The following is a 20,377-nucleotide window of genomic DNA, read 5'->3' on the forward strand; positions in this document are numbered from 1 at the left end:
ATTATGGTTCGGGCTTAATACCGAATATCACACATCCATGAGAAATTCTGCTCATGAAAACATATTTAATGCCATGGGAAGACACTTGTGATGTCACGTAAAGCATAAAAAGAAGGATTTATGCTACGTGTAATGTGATCCTAACTTTACAAATATAGATAAGAAACCAAAACACAGTGGTTTTATCCCTGAGCTGTAGATTACAAACGATTTAGATTCTTTTATACATTTCTCAAAATGTCTACAAAGAGCATGGATGACTATTATAATCTAAAAACACTATTTAAAACACAACATAAGGGGCTCCTGAGTGGCTCACTCGTTAAGCGTCTGCCTTCGGCTCAGGTCGTGATCCCAGGGTCCTGGGATCGAGCCCTGCATCGGGCTCCCTGCTCAGCTGGGAGTCTGCTTCTCCCTCTCCCATTCCCCCTGCTTGTGTTCTCTCTCTCTGTGTGTCAAATAAATAAATAAAATATTTTAAAAAACCCACAATGTAAATAACAGTACTTTGGATTCTGTGACCCCCTCCCCGGGAATCATGCCATGCTTTCGAGCGATGGAATGGCAACGGACAAGCTGGAAAGCTGGTTGGAAGGACGGATTTATAATTCTGGTTCAGCTGTGGCAAACCGCGGGGACTCTCGGTTTCTTCATCTGGAACAGGGGCATAAAAATAACAGTCACTTCACAGGGCTGTGTGAAGAGCGGATGAGGCAATGAAGATGGGACGACTGATTGGGAAGAGTTCTGAGCTCTCTTCATTGGCACTGAGCACATTTGGAAGCAGATTTGGAAACTGTACATTTCCAAATCTTCCCTCTAACAAAAACTTAATGAGTGCTTATAAAGTCAGTGATTGCCACTTACCCAGTAATTTAAGAGCTAATCTCCAGTAACACTGCTACTCTTTTCTTAACTGTCTTCCTATAACCTTCATGAGAAAACATTTCATTTTGTCTGAAAAGTAACCACCTGTATTTTATTTACTGTTCTTGAATTCAAGGAGATGATGATACAACCGGCTTAGCTGGAGGGAGAGCGCACCCAACCCCACCTGGGAAAGGTGTTTCTCCCCAGGAATCAGGCCTCTCCTGGGTAGGCGAGGCTTTGTTTCCCCAGAACCATCCACACACGGCTGAACTTTACAAAGGGTTTTCCTGGGGTGCCTGGATGGCTCAGTCAGTTGAGCGTCTGACTTCGATTTCTGCTCAGGTCATGATCTCAGGGTTGTGAGATTGAGCTCCACGTAGTCAGGCTCTGCGCTCAGCGGGGAATCTGCTTGGGAGTCTCTGTCTCTCCCTCTCCCTCTGCCCCTCCCTGACTCTCTCTCTCTCTCTCTCTCTCTCTCTCTCAAATAAATAAATAAGTAAATAAATTGTAAAAAGTGGGGGAGGGTTTCCTTCGTGCTGCTCTGGTTCTCTCCTCTGCCTGTCCTTGCTTTGAAACCCATGCCATGACCCACCTCAAAGGAACTGTGAACAGAATTCACAGGACTTGACTCACACAAGGGGTTCTCTTCCTTACAGGCTTACTCCTTAACCCAGAATGAAGAGAAGACTATTAGGGCAGGGCTGTCAAGCTTGCTGTTTCTCTATCAAACCTCTTCCCCATTTAGAAGACCTTATGGTGTACAAAATATCATAACCTTGGTGTTTTATTTGAGGCCTGCCTTGCCATTAAAAGCAAACTCCCAATTCAACAAGTTCAATGAAACATTTCCCAAGCACCTAAATGATCCAGGTTGAAATCGAGCTGAATGAGATTTGGAGTTGAATGAGTTAGAGTTGAATGAGTTAGGGTTGAATGAGGTGTGAGGGAGGGATTGGCGTCTAGACAAACGCAGTGCCGCTTGAGCAGAGGAACCAGGGAGCAGGTCTGAGAAACAGGAGTGGGACCTGGAAGAGAGTCATCAGCATGATCAAGGAGACATCTGAGCTGGTTCTGGAAGTGGAACAGAAATGTGCCAGGCAGCCAGGGCCAGGGGAAGGCCTCAAAGGCCAAGGAAAGCAGGTACAAAGATACCAAGATGGCCCGACTTGGCGACTGATGGCGTGCTTGGAAGTGGGAGCACACACAGGGGATGAGGCCATTTAATAAAGAAAAAAGTAGAAATTGACCTTGGTGTTGAGCTCAATACCAGGTGACATGGTTCTAATTTTCCTGGAGTTCGCCGGTTGGGCAGTATTTACTGACCAAGTACAACGTGCTCAGGGTTCTGTCTCAGGAATGGACGCAGGTTATGGATGGAAATGGTCACACCAGTTCCTAGACCAGCTGTGGGCGGCACAGCAGAGGGGAAAGTGAGATGAGCTGCAAGGGCAGAGAGAGGCACCAGCTGTGGAAGAGAGCTGGATGTCCAGTGGGCACCAAGTCTCTGGTCCAGACCAGACCAATGGGCAGCAGGGAGGGGTGGCAGGGGGTGCCCAAGGCCTTTGAGGGTATAGTGTGTCTAGGGCAGCGATAGGAAATGAGGAGGTTGGAGAAGAAATCGAGAGGGGCCTTGAGTGCCAGAGTGAAGAGTATGAACCTCATTGTAGGCACTCGGGAATCAGTGAAGAGTTGTACTAAGGGGCAGCCAAGCCAGGTTTGCTTTAGAAGAGGTGCCTCAAGGGGCGCCTGGGTGGCTCAGTCAATTGGGCGTCCAACTCTTGACTTCAGCTCAGGTTGTAATATCAGGGTCGTGGGATCGAGCCCTGCATCAGGCTCCGTGTTGAGCGCTAAGCGTGGAGTCTGCTTGGGATTCTCTCTCTCCCTCTCCCTCTCCCCCCACCGCTTGCATTCTCTCACTCTCTCTCTAAAAAAAATAAATAATAAGTCAATCAGAGAAAGACATGTATCATATGACGTCACTGATATGAGGAATTCTTAATCTCAGAAAACAAACTGAGCGTTGCTGGAGTGGTGGGGGGTGGGAGGGATGGGGTGGCTGGGTGATAGACATTGGGGAGGGTATGTGCTATGGTGAGCGCTGTGAATTGTGTAAGACTGTTGAATCAGATCTGTACTTCTGAAACAAATAATGCAATATATGTTAAGAAAAAAGAAAAAGAAGAAGATAGCAGGAGGGGAAGAAGGAAGGGGAGTAAGTCAGAGGGGGAGACGAACCATGAGAGACGATGGACTCTGAAAAACAAACTGAGGGTTCTAGAGGGGAGGGGGGTGGGGGGATGGGTTAGCCTGGTGATGGGTATTAAAAAGGGCACGTTCTGCGTGGAGCACTGGGTGTTATGCACAAACAATGAATCATGGAACACTACATCAAGAACTAATGATGGAATGTATGGTGATTAACATAACAATAAAAATCTTTAAAAAATAAATAAATAATAAAAAGATTTTTTAAAAATAAGAAAAAAAAGAAGAGGTGCCTCGGTGACAGTGTCTATGGGTCTATGGATGGGAAAGGCCGGAGGCTGTTGATATAGTCTAGGAAAGAGTCAACAAGGCCCAGCAGGGGAGAGCAGAGCTGGTTTCAAGAAATACTGAGGAGGGCACCTGGGTGGCTCAGTTGGTTGAGTGACTGCCTTCGGCTCAGGTCATGATCCTGGAGTCCCGGGATTGAGTCCCACATCGGGTTCCCTGCTCGGCGGGGAGTCTGCTTCTCCCTCTGACCCTCTTCCCTCTCATGCTATCTCTCATTCTCTCTCTCTCTCTCTCTCTCTCTCAAATAAATAAATAAAATCTTTAAAAAAAAAAAAAAAGAAAGAAATACTGAGGAGTTAGGACCAGTGGCAGAGGCAGGGGGGAGAGGAGGACTGGCATTTATCCTGACATTTCCTGCTTAGGTAGTTGGCAGGTGGGGGTGATGTCCAAGGAGATGGGGGAATGTAGATTTGGGGTGAGGGAAATGGGCATTTCGGTCTGGGGTGGCTGGGGGCCAACCTGAAGATGCAACAGGTGGTACTTGGATATGTGGGTCTGGAGGTGAGAAGAATATTCCAGGCCAGAGGCGGATATGTGATAGTTACCAGCTGTGGAATTTTCTTGAATATCAGAGTAATTTCATGATAAAATATCCAGACTCAGGAATTACAACACTATAATCATATTTTTTGCATATGTTCCAAATAAGAAAATAGTTAAGCCCGAAAACGTAATTATGCCTATTCCTAGAATTGGATAACTGATGTATCTTTGCAAATTGTTCATTGAACTGTGCTTCTGGTTTCTTGCCAGCCCTCAATGAGATTTTTATATTTCTTAATTATTCAATTACTACCCACAAGTAGGAGTTTGAAATCAAACCTAGGCTGCTCCGTAATAGAGTATTCTCTTGACTCATGAGCGCGGTAAAGGAATATGTCCAGATTTGGGATCCAGGGTGGGAGAACAGAGCAAGTGTAAGCTTCTGGTCCTGGCTCTGTCCTGGGTTCGAGTTCTGGCCTTCCCACACACTGGCTGTGTGAGCTTGGGGAGCTGGCTTCTCTGAGGTCAAGTTTCTGGTCTGCACGATAGAAATGGTGAGAATGCTCACAGCTCCTGAGGCTGCTGTGAATGTAGGGAAAGGAGAATAGGTGAGGGAAGGTGCTCTGCCTACCGTCAAGCCCACTCCACAGGTTGGTTGTGTCCCTAATTGCTTATGTTCCTCAGGTCTCAGCAGCTCAAGCAGCCACTAGCCGCAAAGGAAGATCCTTCTGACAGCGAGCCGGCCAACACCTCCGACAGCAACTGCAATCCCGAAGCCCACCTGCCGTCCATCTGCCTCAAGCAGGTGTTTCCCAAGTACGCCAAGCAGTTCAACTACCTGCGTCTGGTGGACAGAATGGCAAATTTGTTTATCCGGTTCCTGGGAATCAAGGGGACAATGAAGCTGGGGCCAACAGGCTTCCGGACTTTCATAAGGTCAGTGAGACCAGCCCCTCTGGCCTGGGATTCCGGCAGGGTGCAGTGCAGCCCTACATCTGGCTGGTCCCCCGCCCTTGACTGCTCCTGGGAGAGCTTGTCTGTGCTGCTGGGTCAGCGCCCCGACTGGGGTCAGATTGCTCCGGTGGCTGGAACCATCCACTTCTGTTTGCTGAGTGATTTAACGAATGTGACAGTTGGGACGGCATTAAAGCACGATGTGGTGCTGCCTTGAACGAGGTCCTTAAACCACATAGAAATTGCCGTCCCTTGGACTCAGACAGACCTTGTGTCTCTTAAGCCGGGGTGATGTTCTCCCAGCGGTATGTGGCAAAGAAACAAGGCACATCTGTCCCAAGTGTCCATTTCAGGAGAGAAAAGTTAAATAATTCAGTTGATAAATAATTTAATGTATTTGTCCTAATATAAAAATAACATGATTATATCATTGAGTACAATACAAAATTTGCGTGAATTTTGAACATAAGACATGAGATAAAGCAAGCGTGTTTTCTCCACAGCCTACACTATAACCCATGATCATTCGTTCACTTGCCTCTACTCCCCGGGGCACTTTGGGGTGACACAGGAATAAGTATCTGGGGCAATACTTACTAGGTGTGTAACCCCTGGGCAAGTTAGGGAACATCTCTGAGTCTCAGTGATCCTATAAAATGGGGAGGAAGCCACATACACGCCAGGAGTGGGTGTCCCCCACCTCGAAGCTACTATCTGCCAGCATTCGTTGTCACTGCTGTTTCGCTCATCATTGGTTTTAATATTTCGACCTTTGCACCTAAAGTCACATCCTTCATAGTTTTATTCACCAAAGCAAATAATTCGAAGCCCTAAATTGGAAACATTTTGTCATACACTTTTCTCCAAATGAACTGTATGACTTCTAACTCTGGCTCTCTGATGTTCCTGATGGGATGGTACACAGAAGAATCGGCAGGAATCCTTGCTAATCCCGAGTTAGGACTTGCATGGTGCTTTGGAGAAGGGCTCTGCGTTTGCTTGGGGGGCAGGGGAAGGAAGCCCAGTGGAAAGAGCACAGGCTTTGGGCCTGGCTTCAGAGCCAGGCATGACACTTAATAGCTGTGTAGCTTTGGGCAAACCCCTCCTCTTCTCCACATCTCAAACCGTTCCCTGGTCTGTAACATGGGAATAATCTCTCCTGCCTATCAGGGTTATTACGAGGTTGGGATGTAATACATCCTAAAGCACCTGGCCCAGAGCCTACTTGATAGGAGCTATTTGTTAAGTGGGGGGTCTTGTGACTATTATTTCCATTAAGCAATGGGAATTCTCAAGAAAGTCAACAGACACATGTTATTTCCCTGAGAATACTACCCGATACCTTCTGACTTGTTTGGGAATTGCATCTGACTCGTAGTAATAGATACGCATCTGTAAGTGGTTTAAAATAGTGAGATTAATTTTCCCTCATATAATAGGAAGTTTGGCATGGGGGTCCTAGGGCTTGTTAATGACTCCACAATGTGATCACAGCCCACTTTCTTTCTGTCTTCCTGTTCATCCATCCTAAGCATGGGCTTTTCAAGCTTCAGGGTTGCCTTACAGTCACAAGATAGCTGCTCAAAATCCAGCCATCATGGTCGAGTTCCAGGCAGGAAGAAGGAAGAAGGGAGATGTCAGATGCTTCCTTCTAACTCCTAATAAAATTCTACTGAAACATAAGAGATGGGGGTAGGTGAAGATTTGAAAAAAATAACGTATCATAAGAATCACAATCTCAGTTGCCTCCAGGGGTAGGCTGGAAGCAGAAGCCAGCAGGTGGGATCTGGAAGGAAGGGGGCCCAGGGTACAGCAGGCATGAGAACACAAGCCCTGGCTAAAGGAAAGGCTGTGCTGGGGGAGTATCACCAGAGCTTTTGATTTTTCAAGAGAAGCTAGAAATGCTGATTTTTATGTAAAATCCCAATATATGTCTATCGATGTTGGTGATTCAGAAAATAATTTTTTTAAAGATTTTATTTATTTATTCATGAAAGACCGAGAGAGAGGCAGAGGGAGAAGCAGGCTCCCAAGGAGCAGGGAGCCCGATGCGGGACTCGATCCCAGGACCCTGGGATCATGACCTGAACTGAAGGCAGACGCTTAACCATCTGAGCCACCCAGGCGCCCCTCAGAAAATAATTTTTAAACACCATATAGGTTCAGTCAAAGTGTGACTACCCATAGAGACCACCAATGTGTAAGCATTGGCGTGAGAGGAGAGGGACATACTAAGAGGACAGCTATGTTCATACCTGATTTTAGAAGAAACAGAATTGAGAATGGTCCTAGCAAAGGGGATTCCTAAAACACTCTCAGACTGGAACTGGATGATGTCAAAAACATCGCTACAAATCTGTCCGTATGTGATAGGCTTTATGATTCTTTCCATCCTTTTTTTTTTTCTCTATAATTAAGGACATTTGCATGTAAAACAGATTTTTGTGAGGTTCAAGACCCTTAGGTCCTGTAGGCATTCTTCCAAATCTGCCACCAGCACTGTCCGTGGAAGTGATGGTGACCATGGCGACCGCAAGCAAGGAGAACAATGTTTTCAGGTGGGGAGTAGGCGGCCAGAGGAGGACTCGGACAGTGAGCCCCTCTCCCCTCCCTCCACACCCACCCAGCCAACGTCCTGCCTAATTAAGGATGTGGGAAGAAGTGGAGAAAATGTTGCACAACCGTTAATAGATTTTTCCTTTTGAAATATACCGAGAGATTCCCAACAGCAACTTAATCGTAAAAGATGATATTCTCTGAGCTTAGATTTATCTAAGTATGTTCAGTCTTGCCAGCTAAATTTAACAGCAGGCGTTTTCTCTTGCTAACAACCATTCTCTCTCTCCTTTCCATTTCGGTTTAAATTTTCCTTCATTATGAATTAATAATATTTATGCCATATGTTAAATCGAGCCAAGTGCCCTTCTCTGGAGCACTGCGCAAGAGACATATTTGCTGGCTAGATATATACTCCTCTCAGATCTCCCCCACACACGGCAGAAGCTGAACTTGGCTTTCACCTGGACGACCCACTCTTTCTCTCGGTTCCTCAAAGAGAACTGGAGGGAACAAAATAAACATCCGACCGAATTTATTTTCAGTGACCATCTCTCATAATGTTCTGCATAGATCAGCAGTTTTAGGAGTGAATTATGCTAATGATAGTCTGGCCACATTCTATTTTTCTTTTCTACCAAGAAATGAGAAATAATGAACTGTCATTCCCTTGTCTAGACTTAACTCATCGAACCAGCTTTTCGTGTCGTTTCCTCAGGAGGCACATAATAGTAGCACATATTACCATGAATTAAGCGCCTCTTTTCTCTCTGTCTCTCTCTCTCTTTATGTCATAATAATTCCTGGGGCGTGGAGACTTCTCTTTCTCTGAGAAATAGAAATTATCTGATTCTTCAGTTTGACAGCTTTCTTTGAGGGAAATGCATTTTTGCTAGTTTCCTTCCATTGGATTACTAATCTGGGGGGCATTCTATGTAATTCACTAAGAACACGTTCTGCAAATGTATCCTCCATCAGAATCAGACATCAGTCTGCACGTGCTGCATTTTCCATTTCCACAGCCTGCAGATTAAACCGTTTGCCAAAACCGGGTTCATTTCGAGGAAATGGAGGCAGTTTCTCTGCACCTGGAGCATTTGCTTCCTGCTTCATGCGAGGCCAGTCCACTTGGAGAGCCCTGCTCGGGCCCTTTGTGGTTTCTGATCCTGCTCTCCTTTTAAATTAGAGAATGGTTTTTCTCTTTTTTCCTTTTTTTCCCCTTCCACTCCCTTTTCTCACAGGGAGATATTAATATGTTTCATAATGGGTAGCTGTGGGGGGTTTTATGCTCTGAGAGGCAACATGGTGTGTTAGAATGTTCTGGAAGAGAAGTGTAAAGGGCCTCCTCTCCCCCTCTGTCATTAACTCCTCCATGACTTTGAAAATCCCCTTGTTCTGTGATGATCTCTTTCCAGCAATAGTGTGAGAGCCTATGCCTGGGATATCAATAGCCTTTAAAAATATATATGTTATAAACCAGAGTTGTCATTTCCCCCCCCTTTTTATGTTGTTTTTTTTATTAACAAATATTGGTCATTTGTTAGCTTTCACCTTATAGAAAATTCTCCAGGAAAAATAAGCTTCTTTTCTTTCACAGAGAAGGATGAGCACAAAAGAAATTGTATAAATAGGATGTTATAGAGTGGGAAAGTTTGTTTCTAAATTTCCCATGAGATGTCAGTAGTTGTTGAGAGAAAATGGGGATGATAATTTCAGATCTTTCTATACTTGGGCTCCTAATAAACTTGAATGATTTGTGATTATCTCCCATCATATGTGCCCAAATTCCTTTGATTCTGGGGAAAAAAATAAAGAACAAAAAACATTTATTCAGAGTGGTTCTACATCATGGAGGAAGGCTGGGAGCTGTCATTTGCTACTTCCCTGTATGAGCCAGGCACTGAACTAGTCCTTAAAATGGCTTTGAATGGTGAGTAGCCTCATCCTCATTGTACAAATAAGGAAAGAACCTCAGTGACTTGTTCAAGGTCACATAGCAAAGTCAAGATTCAAATTCATGTGCATTTGACTCAGAGCTCTTTTTTCTCATACACCTTTCCAGCCTATCCTTGCGTAAGAATTGTCCTGGCTTCTCTTGTTACCATATTTCTTGGACTTCTCTTCCACTGAAGAATTTATCCCTCCACTCCTTAGTCATTTGAGGAATTTCATCCCAGGGCATAAGGGGAAATGGTTCAAATGATTAAGAGCTACCAAGAATTCACATTTTTATCCCAGACTCTGAGATCACTTCCACCCTCTGAGAGTGGCATCCAAGACGGATTCAGCCCTGCATCGCTCATTGGGCTCAGAGTACCATCTATGCATAGTGAACACAAAATACAATCTGTATTGAGTGGATGGATAGATGAAAAATTCATTCTGAAGTCTTGACCCTCCAAACAAGGAGGCCCTCCCTGTTTGGGTCAATTGAGAATGTCTGGTGACTATAGGGACAAACCTAGGAGACTCTGTCCCCAAGTGACCCTGGTTGACTTCCCCCAGCCCTATATCCCAGAGCTTCCCAATAGGTCTCTCTGGAGGCTCTGGCCTTATGGGGCCCCACCTGAGACTATGCCTTGAGTCCTGGGTTCTTCCTACGGCCCTGGGCTGGGTCATCTCCCAACTTCTCCCCAAAACTCCAGGGAAGGACTGGATGTGAATCCCCGCTGCATGATCTTGGGCAAGTCATGTTCCTTTTCTTAAGTCTCAGCTTACCTGTCATTGAAATGGGATTAAGAATACTTCCATCACAGGATGGTTATAAAGATCCAGAGAGCCCATGGACAGGAAAGGGCCTCGCCTATGGATGGGTGCCCAAGAAATACCTACAGAATCAAAATTCTTTTAAGGTGTTTCCTGTCTCCTGCAGCCAGCATGGATCCCCCCTTCCCCTGTTTGGGCACCAGATGGAGCAACCAACTGTGTTTGCAGGCATCCCTAGGGAGGATGAGTTACCTTGGAACAGGGATAAACAGAGAATTCTCTTTGGTAAATTACGGCTCCTGCTAAAGGTTTGACACTTCTATTTTCTACCTGTCAGAAAAAAATAACTATATACCAGTGGTCAGTTTGGTTTCCCTTTTTATACTCCATCAGCCCACAGAGCAAGCCGGGCAGAGCTCCTGTCCTGTGGGGGAGCAGGTAGTCCAGAGGACACCGATATCATAATTAGGGGGACACGGTGGCCCTTCCTAATGAAGCTTTGAAAATGAGCAGTGCAGGTTGTCGGCACACCTTGGGAGAAGCTGGAGCATTGTCTGCAGTGGAACCCAATAGAGATAGCCATCTGGATGGCACGTGACGTGAAAAGCTCTCCCGTCCGTTGACATGTTGTTACCGGGGCTCAATAACTGTGCGCTGATGCGTTTGAAGTCCGCCACCGGTGACTTGTGATTGACATATGGAGCAGGAGCCCAGGAGGGAGCAGGATGTGAACTGATGGCCTGAGAAATACCAGTGGGGAAGACAGGAAGGAAGAGGGAGGGAGGGAGCGAGCAGGTGCACTGGCATGTAAAGAACACCAGTCTCGTCTGGGCACCACGCTGGGCACACTCCCAGCCACCACTGGCAGGGGTGTGCATGGGTTTGGAGAGGGGTTTCGGGGTGCCCGAATCCTGCTTGCCTATCGACCCCTCTCCTGTCGGGTTCCTAAGGGAGCTATTCACACAAGGGCTGATGACAAATGGGAAATCAAAGAGCCACTTTATCATTAGCTGGGGCAGTGGATGAGGGCACGTTTGGAGAGTTGAAAGCAGCATTGAATGTAGTTCAGCCAAACAGACAGCGGGCCCAGAGGTCTAGCTTCAAGATTCCCAGGGCAAATCGAGCCTGTGTTGGGACTTGCTTCCCAGCACGACCCTGTTCAGGAAGGTGGTGCATCTGGACAAGCCAAGGGCTACCTTTAGTCTGGACAGAGAGCCCGGGCTCTCGTACCCAGACAGTCTGACTGGCGAGCGCCATTTCTCCAGAATGGACAGGGCCACTTGCTGAAAGTTCAGCCCCAAGCAGCCTCTGAAGTTCCCACTTTCTAGCTCTGGAAGAGGAAATGGGAAAGGGGCGAGAGATCGGGAGGAGAACCGACAACTGTGGGCCCCCTGGGTGCCAGGCACCATGCTGGGTCCTTGGCATGCACTGCCTCATCTCATCTTCACCCCCGCCACGTGGGCGGGTGTTCTTCTCTTCTTCTTAGGTATCAGCAAATAAAGGCACTGAAGGTTTGAGAAAACGCTCACAGCCGCAGAGCTAGAAAAAGCAGCAGAGCCAGCATTTCAATCCTAGTCTGTCTGATGCCCAAATCACGTTCTTTTCAGTGTGCCAGACTGCCTCCCCACATCTCCAGACCCAAAAAACACAAAAAAACACAAGAAACAAAATGAAACAAAACCAAGAGGGGAGGAGGAGGATTGCAAACACGCCTCTGTGCTCAAACAGGGAGCTGATGTGGGGCTGAAAACCTGGTTATCTTGGCCTCTCTGCACCGGAGGAAATAAACCAGGGGAACCTCTGAAACTCTGAGGCCAGCCCGTCCCCGCCCCTGCCATTTCCAGATGACTCCCCCAAAGTCAACGTGGAGGGGTCCCGCAGCAGTGTGCCTCAGCCCATGCAAAGGGGTGTGGGCCAGGGGCGCTCATCTGCGCTGGGAGTCTCGGGCTCACGGTGGCTGTTCGGGGCCCATGTGAAATCTCGGGGGACAGATTTAGATGCGAGAAATGCGGAAGCCTCAAGCCCCTGTCTGTAGGTTTGGGCCCAGGGACTCATCTGGTGAGCATTCCAGCGGGGAATCACTTCTGGATAGCAGCAATATTTCTGTCTCAACCAGTGACATCGGTTGGGTCCGTTGGGACCCATCATGGGGTCCCCTGAGTGTGCCATCGTCAGCCGACGGACACTGGTAAGAGAGCAGAGCACCCAGGTCCAGCTTTTCTTTCTCCTCCTAGAGACTAATGGATGTGGAGGTGAAGACATGCATAGGGTGTATTTCTGAAACATGGGATTCTCATTTCCCCCTCAGAGCAGGCAGAGACCTCCATTGGTAGGTGTTAGAACAGGCCAAAACACAGTGACTGCTTTATAAGGGAGGAGCCTGAGGCTCAGGAAGGGGACATGGATTCACCAGGGCCATCAGCTTCGAAGTGGCAGTGCCAGATTCAACACGAGACATGCCATGCTCAAGTCCTTGCTCTTTACAGCCCTTTAGAATTGACCAAATGACAGAAACCCACCATGATCTAACCTTAACTTACATTTTCAGCCTTCTCTCCCACTGCCCCTGCCGTATGCCCATCACTAGTTCCAGCTATGGGAAGGGAGGGCCTTCCAGGCAGGGGACCCAGCCCTGGCAAAGACGTGGAGGCAAACCAGAAGAGGGCATGCTCCATCTAGCAGTAATATGTCCCCTCTCGTCTTTGGCAGGAACTGCAAGCTCAGCAGCAGCAGCTTGTCCATGGCGGCTGTGGACATCCTCTATATTGACATCACAAGGAGGTGGAACTCCATGACCCTGGACCAGCGGGACTCAGGTAGGTACCTGATTCCTGGCCTCCACCATGTCTAGTGGGAGTCCAGATGGGTGGGCGGCACCCTTTTGGCTCCTTCTTGTTCAGGGTCAAGGTTGGGGAAAGAGGAGGTTATCCTGTCAGCTCTAGACATTGCTGGAAGGGTTGAGCTGAATTTGAATCCAGGGGCACTATCCTGAATTCCACTACCAAGGCTGTGCCCCACCCCCCCAAATTCGAGTTCTACCATTAGAATCTCTTGTTTCTGCTTAAGGCCGTTCACGTGTTCATCTCTCAGCACACTTGTACTAGTGTGTGCTGGGCCAGGCCCTGGACAGATGGGAATGAGTAGCACTTGGCTCTCACTCTCTGTAGAGCAGGGAGGCAGAGGAGAGCCCAGCGCTGGCTTGGGGAGGGGTGCTGAGGGGTTATTGGGAGCCCAGCGGAGGAGCTCCTGTCGAGGGAGACCCAAGGAAGACTTCTTGGAGAAGGGTGAGTGGGGTCAGCCAGTGAACAGGGCAGCATGGACCCCTCCGGCAGGTGTGATCTGGCCGAGATACGGACACATGTGGAAGGCTTAGATAACCCCAAGAATCTTGGAGGGGCTGGAGCAGGAAGGGAAGGGAGAAGGGGCAGAGATGGGGTTGCAAGAGCCATCGAGGCCTTGAATCCACATAAAAGAGTTTGCTCTTGATCCTCTAGATCAAGGGAGGGTGAAGGATTCCGTTAGAAGGATCCACCTTGGGGTGACCGTGTTTCTGATCTTCTTCCTCACACAGTGTGTTTTTCCAAAAAGGCATAATAACCATACCTGACATTTGTATAGCTCATCATAAAATTACACCGTGCTTCCATGCATAGTCCTTCATTAAATGTCCCCATGAACCAGTGCACTAAGTATCAGTGTTTGCATTTCACAGATGGTAAGTTGCAGCTCGGGTGACCAGGCACCCAGGCTTCCCTCCCCTGGGCTGCCTCCATGCAAAAGGGACGCCGGGCGGAGGGGGCACCTCAGGGAGCAGCTTTCTCCTGTGGTTTGGCGGAAAGGACAAGAAATCAGATTTTGGGAGAGCCAGATTACAATTGACTGTGCCATTTTCTCCCCGTGTAAGCTTGGAAGACCATTCTGCCTCCTGTCTCTACTTCCTCTTCCGTAAATGGGGCCAACAGTCCCTGCCCGCCAGGGGTGCTCGGCGGTCTCCGTGTCCATGGATAGGAAGGTGCAGCCCTTGCTGGCGGTACAAAGCAGCTCATCTTATTAGTGGGCGCTGCTTGGGGAGAATTCCGGGGGTGGGTCTGTGTGAGCGTGGGTTGCTCCCTGCCACATCCCATGGGCTACAGCTTTTGACCGCAGAGATCATCACCTTTTAATAATGATGCTACCGGCTGCCAGTGGTTGGGCGAGTCCTTTGCGTAAGCACTCTGCCGGGTGCTTCATGTGCACAGCCCTGGCCGGAATTCTGGAAGGAGGTAGAATCGCCTCCATTGCAGAGAGGAGGCTGAGGCTCAACAGCATAGGTGGTGGGCATGGCCCACCCCCACTGTTTCCCTTCTGGGCTGCTTGATCCTACCAGTTGGTCCCAGAGTAGGATGACCACCAAGCTCCCTACTGCTCTCCTTTCTTGAATTCAAAAGCAAAACTCAGGGAATACCAGTAGGCACTGAATCAACAAGGTGAGTTCCACCGTGTCTCGGTGGGTGGAGCGCCCTCACAGCCTTCCCTGGCAACCAGGAGAGGCTTGAGATGGAGCGTCTTCAGAATCAGGCAGATTAATGATCATCCCGAGGACGGAGAGCGCTCACATGACAGTTGAGCGGGGTGCTTTTTGCTGACGCCTTCAGAAAGTGAAGAAGTGTTTGCTCTGTGAGTTGAACGCAGGGAGTCACCGCAGGATCCTGTGGAGGGGGCCAGAAGAGGGGGTGGGGGTGGCAGTGGAATTATTAAATATTGAAATTGATCAGGAGTAGCAGCAGGAAGCTATTTATCATGTTTTATTGCTTCAAACTAGCATTACCATCTGGCCCATTGTTAATTCTGAATAGCTTTTCATGTTTTGTTTGCCTCTTAAATTGCTCTCTGTAAGCGGAATCCACAGGGGCTGTCCACAGCACAGGCTCGGGTGAGGTTTTCTGGGGTCTGCCAGGATCTCTCCGTTCTGCTGACCAAGCTAAAGAGATGAGAATAATACTTATTTTTAGCATCTACTGACAGGCGAATCTGGGGCTGGGATCTCCCAGGCCTGTTGCCATGCCTCGGTAATGAATCCTTAGCAGTGACTGTGATTTTGAGATTCCCTCCCATGTGCATTATCTCCTTGCAGTTCCCACACCAGACCTCCAAGGTGGGTAATTGTATCCCATTTTACAGATGAGCATCCTGAGGTTCCAAGAGCAAGTGACTTGTCTAAAATCCCACAGCCAGTGAGTAGCAGAGCCCCCATTTGAAGTCAAGCCTCCTACCTCCTGGCCCAGGATGCTGTCCCCCATCCAGGGCCCCCCCCAAGCAGTGGTGTTCATCTGAATGACTGGGGAGGGGGCGGGGCTCGTGAGGCAGGGAGGTGAAAAGTCAACTCGTAGAGCGCAGGGCCTCTGGGAAGATGGAACTGGAGTGGGAGGTTAGTTGCCGGCGTGAGCTCCTGTCTCCCCTGACGTCATCCTCAGAGCTTTAACTCCTGTTTCCGTGGCTCCTGAAAGGAAATCACAGCCTCGGGGGCGGGGGGGCGGGTACAGATAGTGGGGACTGGGCATTACAGCCGGGGATGAGAAGCCTGTCTGTGCCCACAGTCTCAGGGGTCACTGCTGTCTGGCTGCTGGCAAAGCTGGGGCCCAGTCCTTGCTTCCGGAGAAGGCTGGTCTGACACCCTGATTCTTGAGGAGAAGGAGCTTCTGAAGTCAGCCACATTCTTAGGAGCATTCGAAGCTCCGGAATAGCACAAGAAGACATTTGTTGTTGAGTGGTCGTTCTACCTTTGGGCAAGTGTCAGCAGAAAGACCAGAGAGTCCTCCTTCCTTCCCTCCATGGTGCTGAGCCAAAGGATTCTCCTGTCCTCCGTTACAACTAAGTCCTGGCCAGAGGTGTGGAAGCCAGGTCGGAGGGGGCAGCTGCACCTGTCCTGGAGCTGCCGCGGGGCTGACTAGAAAGTGGGTCAGAAGAGTGGTATAACTGGGTTCTCATTCTCAAAGGGCGCTCATTCACCAAACAGACAATGAACATGTTAGCAGGTGTTGGGCTGCTGGGAATATAAATTATTTACAGATCCCGCTCTTTTTTGTTTGTTTGTTTTTCTTTTAAATTTTTTTATTGTTATGTTAATCACCATACATTACATCATTAGTTTTTGATGTAGTGTTCCACGATTCATTGTTTGTGCAAAACACCCAGTGCTCCACGCAGAACGTGCCCTACAGATCCCACTCTTGAGAAAAAAAGTAATAGAGACCATTTACTGAACATTTACTACATGACAGAAAGACAAAATGCTTATTATGAATTATCCCACATAGCCCTGTGAGATAAGAGTTTTTCTCCCATTTGACAGATGAGAAGCCCGAGGCTTCAAGAGGTGAATTTAAACAGGTGTGCCAAGTATGTCAGTGGGGACCCTGGGATTTGAACCAAAGGCAGTCTGCATTCAGAGTCCTTTGCCTTTTCATTACACCCAGTGTCTCCCGCCACACAAATGAAAAGGACACGCAGTTGACAGTTGTCATAGGGTGCGGCCAGAGCCCCAGTCAGGGAAGCAACAAAGTGGGGGTGCTGTGAAGATAAGAAAAAGAACATATACAAAGCCTTAGCATGGTGTGCAACCCAGAAAAGGCACTCTCTACGAGTTCTGTACCGCTGAAGGCTAGCACAGGGCCAAGAGCGTGCGACAGCGTCATGCTCAGTGCCCAGTGAATGTTTGATGAGCAGACAAATAGCAATAAAAAACTGTCCTGCCTCCCCAAAATAGGGTGTTCTGAGTGTGAGAGCCATGACTTATAGTAGAGCTGGTCTCACCAACAGAGTCTCCCTTCTCTCTCCGTAACATCTGGCAGAAAACACCAGCCCGTTTGGCTAAGAGCATCACCCCACACCCAGCACCAGCTGTGTCCAACTGCTCGGGCAAGGTCTTCTTTCTGGAAGCGAGCCCAGACCGCCCTTCTTGCCCTCGTGAGACTTCGGCACCCACCAAAGGGGTTAACCCAATTCCTGATATCTGAGACCTTAATGAACCCTTTATGTAACCTGCATGGGGAGACCCTACTATTGAAATGGAAGAAGAAAAATGGTGTTCAGAAAGATTAGTGAGAAAGAAAAAATCAAAACCAGTATTTAAAAAAAAAGAATGCACATCATGAAATCTAAATCTCAGACCATCCTTTTATTTATTTATTTATTTATTTATTTATTTATTTATTTATTTATTTATTTATTAAGATTTTATTTATTTGACAGAGAGAGACACAGCGAGAGAGGGAACACAGCAGGGGGAGTGGGAGAGGGAGAAGCAGGCTGTCCGGACCGTGAGATCATGACCTGAGCCGAAGGCAGATGCTTAACGACTGAGCCACCCAGGCGCCACTCAGACCATCCTTTTAAACAGCCTTGTTTTCGATGTTTTGGTTTTTTTTTCCCGGAGCTCAAGTGCATAGAATTGGATTAACCATAATCCTTGGTTCATGAGAGCCTTCTATCCTAGGTCCATGCATAACCTGCTTTTATTTAGTCAGCTTTTTAAATTAGTAATTTTTAATAATGTAATAAGCATCCAGGACTCACCACCCAAAACAAAAGCTAGGACTTAACAATAACCCACATCCAGCACGTGGCTCTCCCCCAACACCAGCCCATTCCCCGCCTCTTTCCACCCACAGAACCCTCATCTGGATCCTGTGCTCATCAGTCCCTAGATAGTCTTGTGCTTCCTCTCTGTTGGAATGTCAACGACTACTTAGGAGCTTGATGGAATTTAGTAAAATGCAATCTCACTCTCCCGGGCCGGCCAGTGTAATCGGCACTAAAATAAATACATACATACATACATACATAAAGATTTCAATTTGCAATTCCAGAATTTCTAGCAGAACAGAAATCTAAATGTGGGTCTTCTCAGCAAAACTGAGGTCTGGTAGCCCTGTTGTTGCCCAGAATCAAATGAAGGAACAAATTTGTCAGTGAAGATGCAGTCATTTCATGTAAATTGCACTCACGAGCGCCTTCTTATCATTGAGACTTTGCTCTCAACTCTTCCCAGAGTGGAAATTTCACTTCTCTGTGCTAGAGACGAGGACAGCATCAAGATTAGGCAATAAAAGGTAGTATTACTGCATCATCTATGAGAGGCAAACATTTCGCTGGCAAGGGAACATTTGAGCCCAGCACCTGGACATCTTGTCCATCTAACACACAACGGACATCTGGAGTCCCTCCCAGTAATCAATGGAAACTTGATTGCAAAGCAAGAAAACATGGATTGAAGAGTCTTTCCCACCACCCCCGTCCACCCATTCAAGCAAGCACACGTACACACACCTTGCTTGCAGAGGGAAATCTACGAGTGGCATCCATTAATGCCTGATACATCCTGCATTTCTTCTGCTGCCTGACAAATACCTGAGCTACATGGGCCCCCTTCCTGGGACTGCCTTAGTTTGACTGGCAGTATAACCAAAGCCACAGGCTCTGGGATCCAGCAAACCTGGCCTCGAACCCGAATCCGGGCTCCGTAACTTGCTAGCGGTGTCACCTCTGCAAGTTACATAACTCCCTCGGAGCCTCATGTCCATCCTCTGCAAAGTGGAGATAATAATGGTGACCAGCTCATAAAAACAGTGCCCTGGACGAAGTGAGATAGAGCACACGAGGTGCTCAGAGCTGGGGCTGCCATAGGCACGGCTCTGGAAGGGGCTGCCGCTGCTGCAATTGCATGTGGGGCTCTTGCTGCACCCCTCTCTCAGGAAATGCTTCCCTGCACCTGCTCATGCCCGGCGCTCCAGGACCAGCCAATTAAATGCTGTGGAGTGAGTGTGACATCTGCCCCTTAAGCTAGACTAACTTCTGTGAAGCCGAGTGCTGTGCCCGGCACAGAGTAGGTGCTCTGCAAACGTGTCAAGTGAGCTAGGATCAGACCCTGACGATCCACGGCGCCTGTGGGTGTATGAGTCTTATGACTGTCTCTCACCAAATTTCCTCAGTCGACTTATGCAAATCATCTGCCTCCTATACTTTCATCAGCTGGAATGAGCCCCAACTAAAATGTATTTGGTTAACGATGTACTGAAATATTTAAAAGTATTTTTACTTGGAATGTTTAGCAAAGCCTCACTTATACATATACATGGACGGCCCCCTCCCTCTGAGATATGGGAGGCCGCCGATAACTCGGCAGGTTTCATGCAGCGCCTCTTGCGACATGTCTGGCACAAGCAACATTCTTCAGCCTTGAAATTATCTCGAAGTCAGATGGGCTTCTCTGGACGTGTGCCCTACACGCTTACAAAATAGTCGGCCTCTGAATTATCCTTAATAAAGGCAAGTGAGCCGACAGTAATACCAGCTCACCCTCGCCCTCCGACTGACGCTCGAGGGCCTGCCACCTCGTAGGCTGCGTGTTCTGGAATCACTTCTCCCCTTCGTGAGGGGCGCCAGGAGCCGCTGTGTCGTGGGCACCTGTTCACCATCCTCTCCGTTGTCACCTCCAGGGTGAAGGGAACAGGATCTCTGTCCATTTAGCTGGCCTGACCCCCCTACACCCAAAAGTCACAAAAAGGGAAAAGCGGAATGACATTGTATGCAGCCCCCCCGCCCTTACTTGTGCCTGGTGCTTACCACTGTGGATCTTGCAGGCACAGCCGTAGCAGGACGGAGGTTGTCGGGAAAGTGGGAGCAGCCGAGTCACGTGGACTACAGTCCAATCCCGGCACCCCGCCCCCCCCGCCCCCAGCTGGCAGCTCTTTGAGGGGGCACTTCAGCTCTGGGAGCCTCAGTTTCCTTTAAAACGGGGCTGATGACATCTACCTTGGGTTGTTGTAAGGACTTAAGTGAGGAAGTACATGCCTGATTCAAACAGCCCTTGTTGGTTTATTGGTGGGTGGGTGGGTTGGCTGGTTGGTTGGTTGGTTTGAAGCACTGTCCTGGTTCCTGATGTTCGTGTGCACTTTGCAGATTACAAAGGACTCTCCCAGTTCACTTGTTCACTGAACGCTCAGACTCCTGGTGAGCTGGGTCGTAGTCCCATGAACCCATTCTTGGAGGAGGAAACTGAAGCTTGGGTAAAGAGGGATTCGGGGGGCAGAGCAGGAACCCTGTCCTGAGCCTCCACCTTGTGCTGCCTGGGAAGTGACAACAGTCACAACCACGTGCAGATGGAAGGAGCCTGCCGATCCCCAAATGTCCCCAGGCCCAAGAACCTGATTCAGGGACCAAGGCATCCCTAAGTGTTGGGCAGAGCTGTGTTTGGTCCCTAGTCTTAGCTCAGGGA

General features: G+C 48.4%; 1 protein-coding gene across 2 annotated transcripts in view; it reads left to right on the forward strand.

Moving 5' to 3' along the window:
• TTLL11 (tubulin tyrosine ligase like 11) overlaps window positions 1-20,377 on the forward strand; it is a 228,934-nt gene that overhangs the window by 179,406 nt on the left and 29,151 nt on the right. For both annotated transcript variants that reach the window (XM_027614537.2, XM_027614538.2), the window contains 2 exons: window positions 4,591-4,842; window positions 12,832-12,938. In XM_027614537.2, the coding sequence (XP_027470338.1) occupies window positions 4,591-4,842; window positions 12,832-12,938 (359 nt within the window). The remainder of the gene's footprint in view (window positions 1-4,590; window positions 4,843-12,831; window positions 12,939-20,377) is intronic.

Source organism: Zalophus californianus, chromosome 13 (assembly GCF_009762305.2).
Source record: "Zalophus californianus isolate mZalCal1 chromosome 13, mZalCal1.pri.v2, whole genome shotgun sequence".
Taxonomy (NCBI): domain Eukaryota; kingdom Metazoa; phylum Chordata; class Mammalia; order Carnivora; family Otariidae; genus Zalophus; species Zalophus californianus.